At 41.8% G+C, this 19084-nt stretch overlaps 1 protein-coding gene across 1 annotated transcript in view; it reads left to right on the top strand.

The window, feature by feature from the left end:
- Positions 1-9141: 9141 nt before the first annotated feature.
- ANKS6 (ankyrin repeat and sterile alpha motif domain containing 6) overlaps positions 9142-19084 on the top strand; it is a 35355-nt gene continuing 25412 nt past the window's right edge. The window contains exons 1-3 of the mRNA XM_071736900.1: positions 9142-9663; positions 12592-13091; positions 17046-17090. Of these exons, the coding sequence (XP_071593001.1) occupies positions 9314-9663; positions 12592-13091; positions 17046-17090 (895 nt within the window). The 5' untranslated portion in view covers positions 9142-9313. The remainder of the gene's footprint in view (positions 9664-12591; positions 13092-17045; positions 17091-19084) is intronic.

The following is a 19084-nucleotide window of genomic DNA, read 5'->3' as shown; positions in this document are numbered from 1 at the left end:
CATCCCGCCCGCTCCTCAGCCGGCTCGCCGAGAGCGATGCTTCTCGGCTTCATGGTGGTCGGCACCCTGCAGGGCTCCGAGGGCCCCGGCACCCCGGCTGCTGCTTGCTCCGGGCTGTCACCGGGAGACACAACAGCGAAGTGGTCCTGAGCTATCCCCGGGCCCTTGTCCCACAGCTCCCCGGGCAAGGAGGGACCGGAGCTGGGCCAGCCCGCTGCAGCTGGATCGTGCGCTCCTGGGATGTGCGGAGGAAAGAGGAATACATGTCCGCTTTGAACGCGTCCTGTTACCCTTCAAAGAAGAGGTGATCTGGTCACCCTGAAACTTGAGTGACCTTCATGAACACTGGTAGCTGTATGGCAGGTACGCAGGTTGTACTCCCATCATGGGAAGGTGTGGCTAGCACAGGGCTGGCATGGCCACAGCGAGTTGCTCTGGCGATGACAGGGATGGCCCCAAGGCTTGCTGCTTCCTGATAGAGGTAGCCAGGGCTACAGGTGAACAGCAAGGGGGGTGTTTTGTCATGGAGGAGCCAGGAATATTGTTGGGGTGGAACCGAGTCTGTTGGAAACCAGCCTTCCTTCATTCTGCTGCCTGTGGAGTAGCATGTGCTTTAGAATTACACAGAACATGGGACAAGAAGCCATAGGAGTTAATGACAAACTCTTTCACTGAAGAAAGCGGTGTTCTTGGCTGAAAAAAACAAAACAAAACAACAGCAACAAAAAAAAACCCTAATGTGGCATCATAAGGAGAAATCCTAAAGACAAGTGATGGACGGGCAGTCCATTTCATGGCTTGACAGAATTATGGTAAAATAGCAAGTGTGACATCAAGTCAAAACTTTCTAATTTACTTCATGTTCAACCACACATTGATACTGCTTTTTTGCTTCACCCTCTAGCAGGACGTAGATCTATCTGTCTAAACTGATCATCTTGATGCATGAGATTAGATCATAGAATCATAGAATCATAGAATTGGCTGGGTTGGAAGGGACCTCAGAGATCATCAAGTCCAACCCTTGATCCACTACCGCTGCAGTTACCAGACCGTGGCACTGAGTGCCACGTCCAGTCTCTTTTTAAGTATCTGCAGGGATGGAGAATCCACTACTTCCCTGGGCAGCCCATTCCAATGTCTCATCACCGTCTCCATAAAGAAATTCTTTCTAATATCTAACCTAAACGTGATTTTGCGTTTGAAAAACCTTAACATAAGTGTAAAATGACTGATACAGTTTCTCTCTCATGTTCATCATGGAGCTGAAACTCTGGTTTTGAGGTGTCTTTTGCTCTTACATATTTTACAAGGAGACAGTTCACTGTACTGTCCTCTGCTGTTGGAGGCTTGTCAAGATCAACATGGCAGAGGAATCAAGTCATCACCAGAGAGTAACTTCAGCCTGGTTAAGTGGTATTGGGAGGTGCTCACCAGCACTACTGGACAAAACCACCTTTGACACTAGGAAAGGGAAAAAACCTCATTACTACCAGACAGGGTCACAGCCTAGAGCTATGAGGTACTTCTGATTTGACATTATAATAAATGTCATACATGACAACAAACACAGAGGCTGTCAGCGACTGTGGAGGCTTTGCTTTGGATAGAAAGGTGCTGAGTAATAGTGAATCATCCTTTCACTGGCAAACTATGATAAATCAAGTAGTGTAGGTGGATCTGCAGATGCAGATGTATATGCATATAGATATAATTTAATTATTTCTTTTTCAGCTATAGAGTTCTAGAATGGTTTGGGTTTGCCACCTGACCCTTCAGTCCCCAAGCTTAATAGATACAGCTTTCTTTATATATGATGTATATTCTTTTGTCCAGCATATTGGTATCTCATAGAATCAAGAGTGGTTTGGGTTGGAAGGAGCCTTAAAGATCATTTAGTTCCAACCCCCTGCATGGGCAGGGACACCTTAGACCACATTGCTCAAAGCCCTATCAACCTTGTTTTGAACACTTCCAGGGAGCAGGCATGTACAACTTCCTTGGGAAACTTGTTTCAGTGTCTCACCACCCTCAAAATGAAGAATTTCTTTGTAATGTATAACTTGAATCTGTCCTCTTCCAGTTTAAGGCCATTACCACTTGTCCTATTGCTATACACACTTGTAAAAAGTCCCTCCCAGGCTTGCCTGTACACCCCCTTCAGCTACTGGAGGGCTGCTGTATTTAATAGTTACCTACAAAATATACTTACACACACATACTTAACCACTGTTATTCCAGCTCGTACTCTTTTTCAAACTAGATTTTATGCATATATAATTATCAGTCATAGATAACCCTCACATTAGGAAGAAATTATTTAATGTGAGGGTGGTGAGATACCACGCTGGAGCAGGGGAAGGCTGTGAGGAGTCCTCCTCCTGAGGAGGAAGGAGCGGCAGAAACACCGTGTGGGGAACTGACCCTAAACCCCCCCCTGCCCCTCCCCTGTGCCCTGAGGGGGAGGCAGTAGGGAAGGGATCTGGGACCGGGGAGAAAGAGGGGCCGAAGGAGGTATTAATATCTGGTCATGTTTTCTCTTCCTTCCTGTAGTTTAAATTAGTTTTCTTTTTCCTCCCGAAGTTGAGTCTGTCTGTTTTTTGCCCATTACTGTAACTGGAGAATGAAAACCTTCCTATCCTTGCATTGATTAAGGAGCCTTTGAGTGGATTTTCTCCTCCCTGTCCCACAGTGGGGGTGGGGGGGTGAGCAATCAGAGGCCTGGTTGGTACCTGCTGGGCCCAAATCCTGACAGAAAGAAAACAGGAGAGTTCTGCTGCATAGGTTCCTAAGTATTAGAAGAATAAGTATTTCACTGAAGTATTTTAAGTGTTAGAGCAATATGGAAGAGACACAAGAATATGATCCCACGACTAAAACAAGTTTTGAGATAAAAAAAGTGGGAAGCTGAGAACAAAATGTGACAAGACTGCAGGTGGCACGCCACAGTTGGTGGCAGACGGGGTAAAATAACACAGAACTGTTGAAGAAGATAACCAGCATAGGTTATCTCTCAGTCAGATTTTAAAAAGGTAGAAAAGGCTTGAATAAAAGGTAGAGCATCAGCTTGCTTCCACAGAAGTAAGGAATGTCACAGCTGGTCGGAAAGCAAGGGAGGTGGCTTTCAGTACTAATAATGTAGTAATGCCCTTAGAGCAAAGTAGCTGAGAAGGCTTTTATGTGATCATCCTTGCAGTGAGGAATAATAATACTAGTAGTGATGTCCAAGCACATAAATCTGAAGAAATCCAGCAAGGGAAAGTACCATTATGGTGTTAATGCAAAAATCATTAAGATTCATTCGTTCAGTATCATTCACAAATAAGTTTTAACAAGATTTAAAGAATGTGATGAAAATACGCTTTTCCTTAAACCTTTTAAAAAGTTTGTAGGGTCTAATTAATACAGGAAGACTGAAATTTCTGAGCTGAAGTACTTGAAGTATAACATCATCTGCTCTCTGTGTAAAAATAAGCTGTAGAGAAAAAAAATACCTACAATTAATGAGGCAAATTATTTCCCTGATATCTGTAAAGCTTGTAGAAATGTCTTCATGGAAGAGTTCCTTTTAAGCAATTCTACTGGTTTGTTGTTTTCTTGTTTGTTTGTTTCTTTGTTTTCAGGAAGAAACAATGTATTAACTATACCTTTCAGAAAGCACTAAGAGAAGGTAATATAATCATATGTAATTGACAATAATAATAATATAGTAAATATAATAGCTGAAATTAGGAGTACACCTGTTGCTCACCTAAATGTACATTTAAATCCTAGGTGATACTCAGTTTACTTAAAATACATGAGCTTATTGAAGAAATTGGTCTACAGACAAGGAAAACATGAAGTGGTAAATTAAGACAAACTATTTTTCACATCTATTATTATTAACAGAAGTTATTTTATAGTGATGACATACTCTTTGAAAATAAATCAAGTATTAAATTTAATAAAGGCTTTAAAATTCAAGGCTTTGTTGGGTTTTGGGGTTTTTTTTTGTTAGATCTCTACTGTCAGTTAAAAATGGTGCAAAACTATAAAATGGAAATGGGCTGTGAAGAAGTCTCAGCTGATAGAGACTGCGTATTTAGAATACACCTGAAGTTCAAACAGCTTCCTAAATTAATACTTTCATCAGAAAAGAAAGAACCAAATAATGTGTTTCAAAATAATGCTTCTAGTTTTAGTAACACCCAATGGTTAGGTATTCTATAAAAAAAGAGAAAAAATCAGCAGAACATGGTGTACGTTGCAAATAAATGAGAAATCTGTCAAAAAGATTTGGCCAAGTTATATAACATACTCACTGGAGACAGCTTTGGATCTATGGGTGGTCGTTCCCTATTTCTTTAACCAGAACAGCATTGCCTTGCAAAGAAAGAGCCCCCCTCAACCCTTACCTTGTCTGCTTTATCAGCAAGCATGCACCTGTATTTTAAAATTATTATTATTCGTCCCACTGTTCAACCAGTGCCAAGGATTTAAATTTTTTTTATTAACATGTTTGTATGGAAAGTGCTGTTATTTGAGGCAGTGGCATGGTGCATAGTGCAGGCAAAATGTGAAATGTGCTGAGCCCCCACTTCTTCCCAGCTGCAGGTCTGCACCAAAGGCTGAGTGTGCAGGTCCCTAGTGCTTCAGTGGGAACCCTGTTTTATGGGGCAGACTTTGGATCAAGAGTGAAGTTGGGTACATGGTGCAAAGGGAGAGTGTACCAGGAGCTTAGATGAGAGGAAGAACAGTAGGTACAGAGTCCTAAAAATAAAACAGATTAAAACACAGACTTGATGAGTGAGATAGAAACTGCCAGCTATTTCCGGGATCTTCTATAAGACTGATGAATGCTGTGTAATTCTCATACTGACAAGCCTATAAAAATAAGCAGCATTCAGTGGATGCTACTTGGGCAAGACCTAATTTGTATTGGTTTGCAGATACCTGTAGTCCATGTATGTACATGTGTATATATATGGCTATATGCATATGGACACACATACAAAGTATCTTGATCAAAGGGTCATGTGCAAACCAGGATAACTTAAAGGTAGTAAGGATGTGCATGCCAAAGGCATCCATTGGTATATATTGATATATACTATATATATTATTGCATATTTTATATATATATATTATCATAGAATCCTAGGGGTTGGAAGGGACCTCGAAAGATCATCTAGTCCAACCCCCCCTGCCAGAGCAGGGCCCCCTAGAGTACATCGCCTAGGAACGTGTCCAGGCGGGTTTTGAATGTCTCCAGTGAAGGAGACTCCACAACCCCCCTGGGCAGCCTGTTCCAGTGCTCCGTCACCCTTACAGTAAAAAAATTCTTTCTGATATTCAACTTGAACCTCCTATGCTCCAACTTACACCCATTACCCCTTGTCCTATCACTCGTCACCATAGAGAAAAGCCTAACTCCATCTCCCTGACACTCACCCCTTACATATTTGAAAACATTGATGAGGTCACCCCTCAGTCTCCTTTTCTCCAAACTAAAGAGACCCAGCTCCCTCAGCCTTTCCTCATAAGGGAGATGCTCCACTCCCTTTATCATCTTAGTAGCTCTGCGCTGGACTCTTTCAAGCACTTCCCTGTCCTTCTTGAACTGAGGGGCCCAGAACTGGACACAATACTCCAGGTGCGGCCTCACCAATGCAGAATAGAGGGGGAGGAGAACCTCTCTTGACCTACTAACCACACCCTTTCTAATGCACCCCAGGATGCCATTGGCCTTCTTGGCCACAAGGGCACATTGCTGGCTCATGGTCATCCTCTTGTCTACCAGGACCCCCAGGTCTCTTTCACCTTCACTGCTCTCCAGCAGGTCAGCCCCCAACCTATACTGGGACATCGTGTTGTTCTTCCCCAAATGCAAAACTCTACACTTCCCCTTGTTGAATTTCATCTTGTTCCTCCCTGCCCAACTCTCCAGCCTGTCTAAGTCTCTCTGAATGGCAGCACAGCCTTCTGGTGTGTCAGCCACTCCTCCCAGCTTAGTGTCATCAGCAAACTTGCTGAGGGTACATTCTATACCCTCATCCAAGTCGTTGATGAATATATTGAACAACACCGGTCCCAGTACCGACCCCTGAGGGACTCCACTGGTCACACACCTCCAACCAGATTCTGCCCCATTGACTACAACTCTCTGACTCCTTCCTTTCAACCAGTTCCTGATCCACCTCACTACCTGATCACCAAACCCATACTTGATCAACTTATCTACAAGGATGCTGTGAGAGACGGTGTCAAATGCTTTACTGAAATCAAGATAAACCATATTGCTTGCTATAGATTTCTTTGGTTGATACACAGATGCTCTCTTTAGCTAAATAGCATGTATCAGCAGTAGAAGAGATATTGTATGTAAAGGAAGCCATGACTAGCAAGCTTAGATGTCAAAAACTGCAATTCTCTGCATGGAATATGGTATGACAGACACGTTGCTGAGAAGGCTCTTGAAGGCCTACTATATTGTAAATCTGACTGATTTTCCATGCAGTCTTGTGCTGATACAGTGAGCTGAAATACTGAGCTGCAAACAATTTATGAAAGTTCAGTCAAAATTATGGCATATTTGGAAACATTTAAATGAAGTAATTTCATTAAGTTATAGCAGCGGGATATAGTAGACAAAGTGGAGACCTGCTATATATGACAGAATTAAAATCCTGAAGCAAGAACTTAAGGACATATTATGTAGTGAATTGATCTTAGTCATCCTATTCAGTTAATGTATGAGTAATGATACAGGAGAAACACCTTCTTTTCTCTCATGGTATGTCTCATATATATGTCTATATTTTTTCTTTAAGATGGAGGTAAGAGTCTTAACAATAAGCATATGCTAAAACTTTCAGGTTTGATTTGTTTTGTTTTGCAGAAGTATGCATTCCTTGTGATTCACATCTGCAAGGTTTTACAGTAGAAAATAAGCCTTTTACTCCTTGAATTGCTGTGAAAATATTGCCATCTTCTATGAGGATTTGCGATGCCATCATCCCCAGACTTTCATAATTAAGATTATGGCTGAGTCAGCTAATTGCTTGACTACTTGCATTTCTCCCTTTCAGAGATATTTTTTATGATGGTAATTTTATCGTCTTCAATATTATGTGATTCTGAATTATAGATGAGGTAGAAAATTGCTTTTGTGTGATGGTATGACAATATGTCCAAAGGTATTATATCCTATTGCTACTCTAAGAGCAACAGAATCTTTTGTCATGTTACCTGACCAATTTGTAGTTCTACATCCCTGTGCATTTGCCATGTCATATTTACTTTAAAAGCTCCACAGGTACATTACATACCCTAATAGTTTTCTAGCCTTTGTTTTGCAAATGATGAGGTCTGTCTCTTGCAGAATGATGGCTCTAGGTTTATCTCCTTTATGTCACTGTGTATTATGAGTAGCTTCCATAAGGCTTATACTGTCCCACTTATCTCCCTGCTGGAGTTTTAAAATACTTTGCAGTGGAGCCTTCTGTTAGAAAACTTTCTCAAATGTTGGCCTCATGTTTGCTCTTTCCATATCCGTTATGCGCTTTGATTTTTTTTGATAGGCCTGTCCTGTTCTTTGTGCTTCCTTTAGTCTGAAGTAATTTCTTTCATTCATCAGGTTTTTCTTTGTTATTTTAAAATCACTTTTATCAGAGAGCAATCCAACACTGACCTATACAAATTAGCATACTGGTGACATGAAGGCATTTCTTGTCAAAAGCAACGCATTTTTCACTGACCAGATGAAGTTTGTACAAACTTTCCAAACAACTAGTGCAGAACCTGCATTTAATGGTCTTGATTTTGTTTTCTCCTGTATCCTCTTCCAGCCTAAGCTTTGTCCATCCGCTTACCTAATCAACAGTTTGAAAGGCTTAGGTCGTTCTTTCATGGGTGAAGAAATCAGGACCTATATTTTCCAGAGAGCTAAAAGAGAGCTCATTATTTTTCCCTTGCCTCATGATATTTTGATTCTGCATCAGTGACATAAATCACTGAGTGATCGTATATATATAAATGCCTAGGTTGCAGGCTGAAGTTAGTAAGAGCTGATGGTAACATATTGCAAACCCCGATATACATTTCCTATTGCTTACTTAAGTTTCTTAAAGTGTTTCACCTTATGTTGTTAGGTTCCTAATCACATTGATGGTATCTTAGTCTAGAGTTTCAAACCATTAGTAGAATTTGATAGCGTAATCATCAGCTACATAACAAATTTGTATGATCAAGTAGCTTATCTCACAGATAAACTGGAATGATTCTGTCACTAATTTGACTGTATGCAGGCACGCACTTTGATATGGTAAGAATGACACAGTTTTCTTGAATCATGAATAATGTATTGCATTAATCACTCTTGCCATTCCTTTCTTCCAAGCTCTGAAATCTTACAGAATGACTTGCCCAAACCAACAGGGACATGACACAATATCCTTAAGTGAGTGGTGAACTGCAGTGCAAGAGTTATTTTATTGGTGCTTTCCTGTTTTGTTTTGTTTTTCTTACTTTAGACATCAGTATAATCTGGAAAAGATTTCGTTATCTGTGAGGCTCAAGCTAGAGAGAAGATACTTAAAAATGCCACAAGAAATCACAATTTTTATGCTCAAACTCTTCAAAACAAAAGTCTGATTGTCACTATCAGAAGGGAGGAAATTGTGGTTTTGGGGAGTGACCCAATTGTAAATCTTGTATTTCAGTGAAGGAAGAGACTGGTTTTCAGCTAAAAGAAAAACAAAGTAGGAAGGTGCAAGTAAAGGCTGAAATATCATGTAAATGGAGGTGGGGCTGTCAGAATGACCGCTCCAGGCTGTAGAAAACAATTCGTCAAGCACGAAAAAAGGATTGCTGGGCCGGGTGAGAGCAAATAAGCTCCACACCTAAGGGGGCAGAAGGTGACCCCGGGTCAGAAAAACATGTTTGGTGGAGACGCTTCACTGCGTCGGAGTCAGTAGTGGTAGCAGGAACCCGGCATGGAGAACGGCAGCAGCCCAGATGCGAGCGGATGACACAAAACACCTGGGGGACCCAGGCGCTGTTTGGAGCGAGAAGGGGTGACACCATCGGGACAGACACTGAAGGCAGGGGAGGTCCAGGCAGAGAAGCCCCTTGCTGGTTCTGAGGAGCTCAGCGTGCGGCCCAAGCCGGCTTCCCCTCCCTGCCGTGCGAAAGCGGCCGGGGCGCTGCGGCCGCCCTGCGCCGGCCTCCTCCCGCCAGCCGAGTCCCCTCCTCCCCTCTGCCTTCCCGGAGGCTGCCGCCGGCGGGGGCGATTGCGAGCGGCCGAGCCGCTCGGGGCTCGCCGGCGCTGCCCATGGGGGAATGCGGAGTGCCTCCCCAGGTCCAGCTCTTCCTCCGCGCCTGCGAACAGGGCGACTGCGAGACCGCCCGGCGCCTCTTAGGGCTGCCCGGCGGCGGCCCCGCCGACCCGGCGGCCCCATCCTCCTGCGGGGGTACCGAGGAGGCGGTGGAGCCCCGCGGTGAAGGGTCCGCCCCTTCGGCCCCCGCCGTGCCCGTGGACTGCACCGACGAGGCCGGCAACACGGGTCTACAGTTCGCTGCGGCGGGGGGCCACGAGCAGTTGGTGCGATTCCTGCTGCGGAAGGGGGCCTCGGTACAGAGCAGGAACCATTACGGATGGAGCCCCCTCATGCAAGCGGCCAGGTAGGGGCTGGGGTCAGGGAAGGGGGAGGAGGGGTTGTCTCCGGCCGCCATCCCGCCTCGCTGCGGGGCACCGGCCTACTCAGCGGCGGGGCGGCGACCGTACCGGCGTTGGCCCCGGGGCGGGGATGGGAGGGCCGCCGAGGCTCGCTCCCTTCCCCGCCCCGGGGCCGCCGCTGGCTCTCGGTTCTTTCTCCTTCAAGAACCCGCTCCCCAGGCCGGGGGAGGGAGCTCGGGAGCGCTGGGGGAGAATCCTAGGGGTCAGCGTGTGTGAGATCGGGGGGGAACGCGCCATGTTGTAGGCCGCGGTCGGTCGTCTGCGCTTGTGACCCCGGGGGACCCCAGTGGTCACCTGTTACCTACACTGGGGGTGGGTGACGAGGGGTTGTCGAATTTAAATTTGGATAGGTATCACGCTGGGGCTTTAGGCGATCTCATTCAGTGTTAAGGGTGTGGTGATGGAAGCTGTGCATGCGGTGCCTTGGGTAAAGCCCCAGTGCCGCAGAATCACAGTCAGAGGTAACCTGAAGATGAAAACACCGCTCCCCTCCTTCCTTCGTGTAACCCGTGTAACAGGCAGTTCCCTCTATTCCTAATGCCTATGTTTGTGCTTATCTCTCTATATACAAGTACCCTCAGGGTTTACAGATGTGCTTTGCAAGGTTGGAGGGCAGTGCTTTCCTCTGTTAAGTAAATGCTTAATTGAAAGGATAAATGTTTTTGGTTCTTTTGGTATTTATTTCCCCCTTCCCTCTTTTGGTTTCGTAACAGATTAAGCTACTTGGAAGAATTTAGTCTTTTTCAAAGTCAACATTTCTCTTTTCAATTAAACCCCATAGAAAGTTCCCAAAGAGTGAGTCACACAGCTGGTTTCCCAGTAAGAACAAGACAAGGTTCAACAATTTTGTCATTCCATGAAGGTTGGAAAAAAAAAAAAAAAAAAAGAAAAAAAAAATAGCAGAAACATTCTTAGATTTTTTTTCCCTTGATGAAAACCATACTCTCATTCTTTAACAATAAACTCAAATCCCTGTAACCCAGTCAATGTTTTAAAGGCCCAACTTGCTGACATTTGAAAAGTACTGCAGCTACCACTGAAACCTGTGGAGAAAGCATGAAGTGTAAGGGCATGTTTCTTTTATCTTTTTAATGGATAACCAGAAAGGAAACATAGTGTTTGTATAAACCTAGGTTTCACATTATATACACCCATGGTTAGCCTTGTTGAAATTGGACAGGAGATAGCATATATGCATTAAGTTAATCACGTATACAGTGATTGCAGGCTCTACAAAGGTAACACAGTGAATGCTGCCAGGATGGTCAGAGGGACTAGGCAGGTAGTGGAGGCTGCATTCTGCAACTATGTACTTCCTGAAAGGAAACTAGGGAGTTGTATTCACCTGTCTGTTATTAGTGGTTAGTAGCATTCTTCAGGATTTCCTCAACTAGTATTTGCCTTCCTGCTGTGTACAAAGGCTGCTTTCAGGATCAAAGTTTGTATCAAACACTGCACAAGTGTATAGTAATGTATGATATCTGTGGCAAGAACACGAAGTGCACAGCTTAGCAGTGAATTATGTTTATTAAAATGTGGGATTCCTTAGCTGAGGAACAGTAAAGGGTTTCCGTTTTTTCACCTATTAGCTAACTGGTTGTGTGTATGGCTTGCAAGATTGTCTTTTGCTTGCTGACAAACTTAACAGAGCTTCTGATAAAGAAGTGGTATCACAGCTGGGGGACTGGTAACACTGGTATGAGTTCAATACTCTCACCAAGTTCTTTTAGATAATCCACGCGAGGAGGGTTTAATGCTTTTAATACCAAATTTCCTTATTGGAAGATATTTGATGTTGCACAGGATTTTAATTTAGCCTAGTGACACATCGATCTCCTGAAATCAACACATTCCTGACACAGCAAGTGCAACATAGAGTTGAACTGTAAGACAAACAGCCATTACCTTGGCTTCTCACTGTCACAATGCTGGGCATCCCCAGTTGCCAAGAAGGAATGTGTGGCTGGAGCCAGTTTAAACCCTTTGTTCTCTTCAAAATTTGTTTAGTTGGTTGTTCAGTTTTGGTGCTCTGCATAGAGCAGATCTGTGTAGATACTTCCCCCATGCTGTTCTGGCTGACTCAGGAGGATACTACTTCATATTGATTGTGTCAGGGAAGGTCATTCACACAGCCAGTTGTCCCACTCTGCTGATAGAGATATTTCTCTAAAACAAAGGCAGCCCTCTGGTTCCCTTTGTGTTAAGAGAAATTCAACTTTACTAGAGCTGTGGCAACTGGCTATGTTATTCTCTGAGCCTTATGGCCACATGCCTGTCTTCGCCGAGCCTTCATCCATTGTGGGGGCTCATTGATGGGTCACAACTGGAAAGCAAGGGATGATGCAAATACAAAAGATCAGCTATACAGTTCATAACGTGATCTTGGTTTTCTTTTTTTTTTTTTTGCATTGATTCTTGGAAGTTTTTACTCATTCAAGAGTAAAAAGGGTACTTGATTAAAATATCTGCAAACAAACTAACTTTGATTATTGAATCCTATACAGGTCTGGAAATAAGAAGATAAAAGCGACTCTACAGTTTATGCGAGTTGAGTGTTGATGTCACACAGTTGAAAATGAGGCTAGCATATTGCTGCTTTTTCCAGAGTATCCTCTTAAATAGATCCCTACTCTATGAGCATGGTCACTGATACATGTGGAATGGATTAATTTACAGTCCTCAAATGTGTATCTCTTCCCTCCAGTAAGGGAACCCCTGTCACATTCAGTGATGTCTGCATAATCCCACATAGTGTATTAGCCAATAGGTCAATACTGTAACAAAGTTCTCCATGTTTAGTGTATATCAGTTTTCTTTGAGAAGCCTTTGGCCATCCAAGTTGTTAATTCTTATCATCATCTGTTTCTCCCAAGGTTTGGGCATCTAAGTGTTGCTCACATCTTGCTGGAAAATGGTGCTGATCTCAATGCACAAAATAAGTTAGGAGCCAGTGTCCTCACAATGGCCTCCAGAGGTGGCCACGTCAGCATGGTGAAATTGTTGCTGGAATCCGGAGCTTTTGTGGATAATTACGACCATTTTAGCACAGGTGTACTTAACAGCAGCAGAGATGACCTTCCTGATATCACTCCATTAATGGCAGCTGCTCAGCATGGACACGAGGCAGTGGTACATCTGTTACTAGACTGGGGAGCCGATTGTAATTACACTGTGAAGACTATGGGCTGGAGTCCTTTGATGCTGGCAGCTATTAGTGGAAAGGTGAGCTTGGCACAGCAGCTCATGGAGAAGGGTGCCAACCCTGATCACCTGAATGTACTACATAAAACACCTTTTGAAATCTCTGTTGGCTTCAAGCACAAAGACATGAAGGACTACCTGGAATCTCTCACAACTATCAGACCCCAGGCAGGTATGGAGTGTTAGTATTTTGTTTTGCTTTTTTGAAGTTTTGATTGCCTGTTTAGAAATTGAAGGGGTTATTTTGCATGTATGATCTTCTTTATAATTTGTAACTAGACTTTTGAAAATAGCAGGGTAGGTACGCCGACCTTTGGTGAGGCAGGAATGCTCAGCTTCAGCAGATTACTTCCATGTCAGCATGAGAAGATTTCTGCCTTGCAATAAAAACAGTACAAAACATTTTGAAATGTTTTAATGCTTTAAATGTTTTTCGCTTGTAAAGCACATGATCCAGGTGTTCCTTTAGGAAGAAAATGACAAGGCCCTATTTGAAATGGCACTCAAGAAGGGGCGTGACAGCAGAATAGGATATTAAAGAAAGGGTATCGCAGACTCAAAGAAAACCTAAAATACATAAAAACTTGAACACATGCTTTGCAAGGGGAGACAGAAGAAGTTCAGTCTGTCTGGTTTCATGTGGAAGTGTAGCTAATAGTGTCCACGTTAAGGACAGATAGCATAGTACCAGACAGCCTTTTTATATGGCAGCAAAAGAAAAAAATGGTGAGTCTAAAGTTAGAAGAATTTGAATGGAAAGTGGTGTTTTGGAATGAAGTGTATACAACTAGAGCGACTTAGTAGAGGTGTGCAGTCTTTTAACAGTTGCAATGAAGGTTAAATGCCTTTCTAAAACTCATCATTGGATTGTCTTCACTGAATGTCACATGCAAGACCCCTGATGTGCAGAAAACGAGACAAGAATAACCTAAGGGTTTCCTCTGCTATTCTTAATGTATGAAACACCCTCAAAGTCCTTTGACAGTGGACCATGTGTGCTAAAAAAATAAGTGTTAATGTGGACGAACAACAAGTTGATGTGTTCTCTATTTTTCTGTCCCTTGCAGAGGAATACTTAACTTCAGGACTTGGTAAAATTTATAAGCAACCTCCTCCCTTCAAATGTGAATATGCCTTTTAGTGCACACACACAGGGATAGGCACACACACTGCTCATGGATGGACAAAACTAGAAATAAAATAACAGTATTTCACTGCAAAGCTAAATTAAAATGAAGTCATGAAATGCTGCTTTTATGGTTTTTATTTTTGCCCTGTAAAGCATTCTTTAAGTGCACTGAATGAGATGAGAACTGATAAAGAAACATTTTGTGACTGTGTACTTACAGAATATGCGGTGGTCACGTGGTTGTAGTAGTCAGCATGGAAGTATGTGTGAAACCCAGGATTTTGTGAAGAAAGGCAGTATCTTGCACTAGGTGAATTGAAGGCTTAGAAAGGTGTGAGCAAACTTAAGACTCCAACATTTTTCGTTCAGTCTTAACCACTGTATACAATGCTGCACACACAACCAAGAGGACAGAATATATTGTGTGTCCTTACCAGTAATTTTACAGGGTTTCTGTAAATTACCAAGCACATTTGAATTCTGCTTTATATGTAATTTCCTAGGATTTTTTTTTAATTGAAGATAAAGGTTAAACCTATTTGCTGTCTCATGTCAGCTTGAAAAGTTAATTTAGTTTTTAAATATTTTTAACTTTTTGTGGGTATCTCACCCAGATACCTTTCTGAATTAACTTATTTTTAATTGTTCCTATAAAATAATGTTATGAATACCTTATATTAGTTTTCTTAAAGCATTGGAGATTTACTTATTTTTATTTCTTCCAAAGTTTGTTTATGCTAACAGAAATGCATTAAATCTGTTCCTGAAATCAGAGAGTTTGGTTCTGACATTTTGTTGGACATTTGAACATCAGTAAGTCATTTCAGAGATTGAAACCTTACTCTGTATGCGGCTGATAGTGGACACTTTTCAAGGTATTTGTGCTTTATGATGCAGACACGTGTTGGGAGGTGCTTAACAAGAGGGTTTGGAAAAGCTGCATCTAGATTTTTCAGCTTTGCAGTACTTATATGAAATCTCAGGATATCTCTATCCCTAGAAGGAGCCTTTTCCAGGTGCTACTGCCCATCCAGTTGTGGTATCAGAAAACCATTGGATAGGGTAGTCTGCTCCAAGCTCACTACTGCTTGTAGTGCTGAAAGAGGCTCATTTGAATCTTATCCAATTATGTCTATATTGCTCTACAGTGTGGACATGTCCCAAATCACCTAGGTTCTTAGTTTTTATTAAAATTTGCTGTCATTCCTGCAGGTTAAGCTTCCCTACTTGAAGAAGTAAAGATAAAAATCTGACATTTCTTCCTGCTTCAGAGAAGGTGTTAGTCAGATGTTGACTCATAGGTTAAGTTGGAGCTAAGGCTTTCATACAGCTGCACTGCCAGGGAGGACTAGCTTTCTGTCAACATTTGCTCATGACCAGTCTCTGAAGAACAGGTATTCAAACATCTGTGGGGTTCACTGGTGCAGTGCTTTGTACCTTGCATTTGCACTTACACAACCTGTGTGCAGGCAGGGCTGGCCTGATGAGTCTTGAATGTCTTCTGTAGTCATACAGCTTAAAGTATTGAAGAAGTCTGCTTAAGGTAGGACAGTGGACTTGAGCTGAACCAAATCAGTGTTTCTGTCACCTCTGCTGAAGGAGAGGTTTTATCAGCAGAAGAGTAGTAACTATGGGTAGGGGGGGGGGTGAACATGTTAAGGCTCCACAAAAATTTCTGCACAGGTTTTTGACCCTGGCTCAAAAGCAGTCTGCTCCTAGCACTCGATTCTTGTACATCCTGGGATGAAGAAAGATCATTTCATGTGGAAAGTAGCAGAAAAGGAAATTGTCTTCCAGTACATTGCCAATTTGCCATCTAAAAGGAATCAACTGTCTTCTGAGGCCTGTTTTCAGTAACAAACTCAAAACTACCTAAAATGGCCTGGGTGTTATCTGTGTGTTGTCCCTGTCCTTTCTTCAGATTGCCAATGTCAGTTCTTCCTTCTGGTATCTCCTCATGATCTCCCGCTCCTTGAGACTGCCTCTCTTCCAGGCTTTTTACATGCCAAATATGGAGTCTGTTCTTTTTGAAAAAAACTTGGCTTTTTAAAATCTGGTTTGCAGTGGTGAGCTTATACACAGCTCATTCTATGAGTTTCTGAACCAAGAGAAAATGTAGGATCATAAGAGTTTCTTGTTTCCTGAGAGGCTTTCCAGCAATTGCATTTGTTCAGCATTTTTAAATACCTTCTTTTGGATTCAAGATATAAACATGAACCTTTTCTGTACTACCATAAAAATGACAGAATCAGGCTCAGGAAGTCTCTCACCATCTCCTTGTTTTCCTCAAAAATCCTTTAGCCCATTGGTTCTGTAGATTCAGTAATCTTTTGGAAGCTGGAGAAGATTTTATTTTTTCTGGCTTGAGTGCAAGGTGTGCCAAAGGAAAGATCCTTCACTCAAAATACCAAAATTTGGAACAATTTCAGTTCTTATTATGGGGATGATGAATTGAGAGCTAAAGGATATCTGTTCACGCACAAATGGCAAGCTATGTAGTTAAATCATCAGTATTATTTTTGTGACCTTCACAAATAAACTTGTTAATACCAAAGAGGAAATAAAAATGGGATATCTTGTAAAGCTGCTTTTGAGTCATCTGTCAAAATACTGTTGAGTGTGTTCTGTTGTATGGAGGATTAAACCAGGCCATACTGTGTTTTTTTTTTTTACTTGATACTTTAATCTTCCAGACAGGAAACAAAGAAGTGTCCAAATACAAATTCCTGACAGAGAATGGAAGTTGAAAAGCAAAAGTGCTGGTGCTTTTTAATAATTTGTAGCTTTAACTTTGCATACAGAGAAGTATGCAAATGAGTTGTTATTTCTGAGGGGAATAAAAAGGTTATCAGTGCTTTTTTGGACTTAATAATTTTATGTCCAAACATATTTTATAGTATCTTTATGTAAATTTTTGTAATAGTTTTTGCTATGAAAATTTTAGTAGAATTTTTGCGTTTTTAATGACTGCTAATACTAATATTTATATACTTCCAGATAAAGAAAAGAGGCAACCTGATGTCTTTCATGCTTTGAAAATGGGTAAGTACTGACAGAACTCTTCCACCATGCCTGATTCCTGAAGCTTCAGAGCATGTTTGTTACATGGGAAACCAAGATGTGTTCTGGTTTTACAGACCTTTCCTTTTTTCCTTATTTAAAAAGTACATTTATTTTTGTAGTTTATTTTTCTTCACATTTGAATATGAGACAATCTTTATAACTTCTGGTTTTGCTCTTCATGCCAAAATACGTGACTTGGTAGTTTCAGTTATTCCAAGACCATTCTACCTTTAACATGATTTTTTTTTCCTTCCTGATAAACTTGAAGTATGAAAACCAAATTTCTAATTGGTGCAAAAAATACGTGGGTATCTGCTCACATGAGCACTATAATTGCTCTTCAGATTGCTTCAACAAAAAATAAGTGTCTCAGCTCTTGCTTGTTCTGTCATGAACAAGAGTGACTTTCATGAGCACACAGCTGGTAGAACTGTTCCACAGCAAACAGAAAGAGCCAATGCTATCCTTTTGATTTAAATTTGATCCAGGCTCTGATGGCTTGCACCTGTGGCAGCTACATACTGGTTACCTGTTCTTCTGTGTCTGCCAGCATAGGAAACTGTTCTGAAATGATACATTTGGCTTGAGGCTTCCTTTCTGATGGCTGTGGCATGGGAAACAGGACTGGTCACAGATCATGAAACTGCACTGTTTCCAATATCTTTGACAGGTTATAGAGATTCGGTACTTTAACCTTATCTGCTTACTGCTCTTACAATTGGTATTTTGTTACTTAAATATGTTTTCAGCTATATGATAGACTGCTGGCAAAAGGCTAAGTGTGCTTACCTATAGAGACAGTCAGAAAAAAATCAGTCAGTGATAAAGAAAAATTCCTGATGAATCTGTTTGTTTTTTTCTTTTTTTTTTTCAAATACTGGAAGATGTCATTCCTAAGTGAGATTAAATTTAATGTCCTGTAAAGTCATGAGAGGTTTCTTATGAGACCTAGTAGGTTTGTTTCTTCTCCGGTCACCCTGCCCTTATCTGGGACTAAGATGCTCCAGACAATGAAGAAATATCAATAGTACAGCTTTGCACGTGCAGTGGATGTAATAATAATCCTTACTGGCTGTGCTTTCTGTGACATAGAAAATATGGACATAGTGTACTGAAAGATGGCTTTGTCCCTCTGGAGTATGAATAAGTGAGCTTTAGGGTTGAGCACTCATTTCAGCCTTTTTTTGTCCATGTACCCACTCCTGACTGTAACATAATGAACCCTCTGGTGTCATTGACCTTCTTGCTTTCATCAGGGATCTGCAGCCTGAAGAGAGCTCCTAGTTAGCAGCTTTCACTTCACAGTTTCTGTTGGATTTTAGATCTTTTATTAATCCTATTTGTAACTGAGTGATTTATGTGAAGCAGAATACTGCTTTTTCTCAACAACTTTTCTCAATACAACTTTTTCTCAACTGTCTAAGTGGATTTCAGCAGCGTTGATCTTTAAATCAATTGTTAACTTCCAACTTCTACTGCATTCCTATTCGAAAGTCAAGATGTGTGTTTTGAATGATCAAGCCTGGTCTCAACATAGATGCCATCCTGGTTTTATTACAGCAGTTTAACAGTTGCTTTTCATTTGACCATTGTAAATCAATATCTTAGGAACTTCATGGCTTTTCAGGCTACCAGAACTGGAAATGTGCAGACACAATAGTGGAGTATAAAGAGGTGATAAGTGGCAGTTACTGGGAGCTCTCTCCTAAATGTCAGCTCTTTACATGTAAGCATCCCCATCCTAGGAAGGCCTCAGATCTGATAGATTTTACAGTTCAATTGCCAACCCTCAAGTGCTACATCCGTGTGTTTTTTGAACACCTCCAGGGATGGTGACACTTCCCTGGGCAGCCTGTTCCAATGCATTGCTCTTGAGCAAGGACAGGTGAACTCTTGCATTGAAGATTTAGTTTAAATATTGGAGGCAGAATTTAAAAGAACCAAACTTTCTGAAAGTTTCTGAAAGGAAGCTG

This window comes from Heliangelus exortis, chromosome 2 (assembly GCF_036169615.1).
Source record: "Heliangelus exortis chromosome 2, bHelExo1.hap1, whole genome shotgun sequence".
NCBI lineage: Eukaryota > Metazoa > Chordata > Aves > Apodiformes > Trochilidae > Heliangelus > Heliangelus exortis.
The sequence above is the reverse complement of the archived record's forward strand: the minus strand, read 5'-3'. Positions and strand labels throughout refer to the sequence as shown.